Below are 1,189 nucleotides of genomic sequence, written 5' to 3'. Positions count from 1 at the left end.
TGGTGTTCCCTCCCCCCCTCCCACCAGCCTCCAACGCCCAGGCCATACCTGCTTGGGAACCACCAGCTGTGGGCCTACTCTCTGCCTAACGAAACACACCCCACAGCAGGTGTCCTGACCCTGTCATTTTGGGGCAGCCCTGGGGGGGGCGGGGCAGAGGGGAGGCAGGAAACTTTCAGCCTTCTTTCGTGGCCAAGAAACAGGAACTGGAACAATAAAGATTTTAAAAAAAAGAAAAGAAAAGAAACAGGGACAACTATCACATTTTCCTTGTTCTCCACCCTCCCGCTGTTCACACCCCCAACCGCCCCTAAGCCTCAGCATCCCCCTCCCCTCGGGGCACCCTCTGCCTCTTCTCCCTCTTGCCAGCCCTAAACTCTCGCAGGCTATCACCCAGGATCAGAGCCCTCTGGTGTTTTCCACTCCGGGAATTCTGCAAGGAAGACCATGGATGTTCTCTCTCTCTCTCTCTCTCTCTCTCTCTCTCTCTCTCTCCTTGCGGTGGGACCTCACCTCCCTGATTTCTCTCATCCCTCCTGGCATCCCAGCTTACCCGTCCTCTGGTCCTGTTCTTTCGCTTGGGAATATCCTCTTCTAAATCCTCTTCTTCATTTCCTTCTTCTACATTTTCGTCGTTTTCCAAGACTCTCTGAAATGACAAGAAAATAAAGAGGAGTTAAGAAATAAAATGCAAAGGAGAAAACAAATCAAGGGTAATTTGGGGGGTGCCCCATTTTGCTGTGTTTTAACAAAGTGAAGATGCTGCCCAGAGTGAGCGCTTGGCAATAGCAATTCTCTTTCAAACCCCTGGGCCCCTTCTAGTCAAATCCTCCTAGAACACCGAACTTTTACAACTCTTTCTGACAAAGATGTGTTTTTCAAAAGAAAATACTCTGCAAAAAAGACCCGGAATAGCCACAGCAATCCTGAGAAAGAAGAACAAAGTTGGAGGGATCACAATACCAGATATCAAGCTATACTACAAAGCCACGGTTCTCAAAACTGCCTGGTACTGGCACAAGAACAGACATACAGACCAATGGAACAGAACAGAGAAGCCAGAAATAGACCCAAGCCATTACGGTCAATTAATATTTGACAAAGGAGGCAAGAGCATACAATGGAGTCAAGACAGTCTCTTCAATAAATGGTGCTGGGAAAATTGGACAGATACATGCAATAAAAAAAC

General features: G+C 48.0%; 1 protein-coding gene across 1 annotated transcript in view; it reads right to left on the bottom strand.

Annotated features, from left to right (window-relative positions):
• The window catches only part of DPF3 (D4, zinc and double PHD fingers, family 3), a 154,395-nt gene that overhangs the window by 112,817 nt on the left and 40,389 nt on the right, over positions 1-1,189 (bottom strand). The window contains exon 4 of the mRNA XM_015562004.1: positions 554-649. Coding sequence (XP_015417490.1) covers positions 554-649 — 96 coding nt within the window. The remainder of the gene's footprint in view (positions 1-553; positions 650-1,189) is intronic.

The sequence above is a fragment of the Myotis davidii genome, unplaced genomic scaffold (assembly GCF_000327345.1).
Source record: "Myotis davidii unplaced genomic scaffold, ASM32734v1 scaffold17, whole genome shotgun sequence".
Classification (NCBI taxonomy): Eukaryota; Metazoa; Chordata; class Mammalia; order Chiroptera; family Vespertilionidae; genus Myotis; species Myotis davidii.
This window is presented reverse-complemented; position numbering and strand designations above follow the sequence as displayed.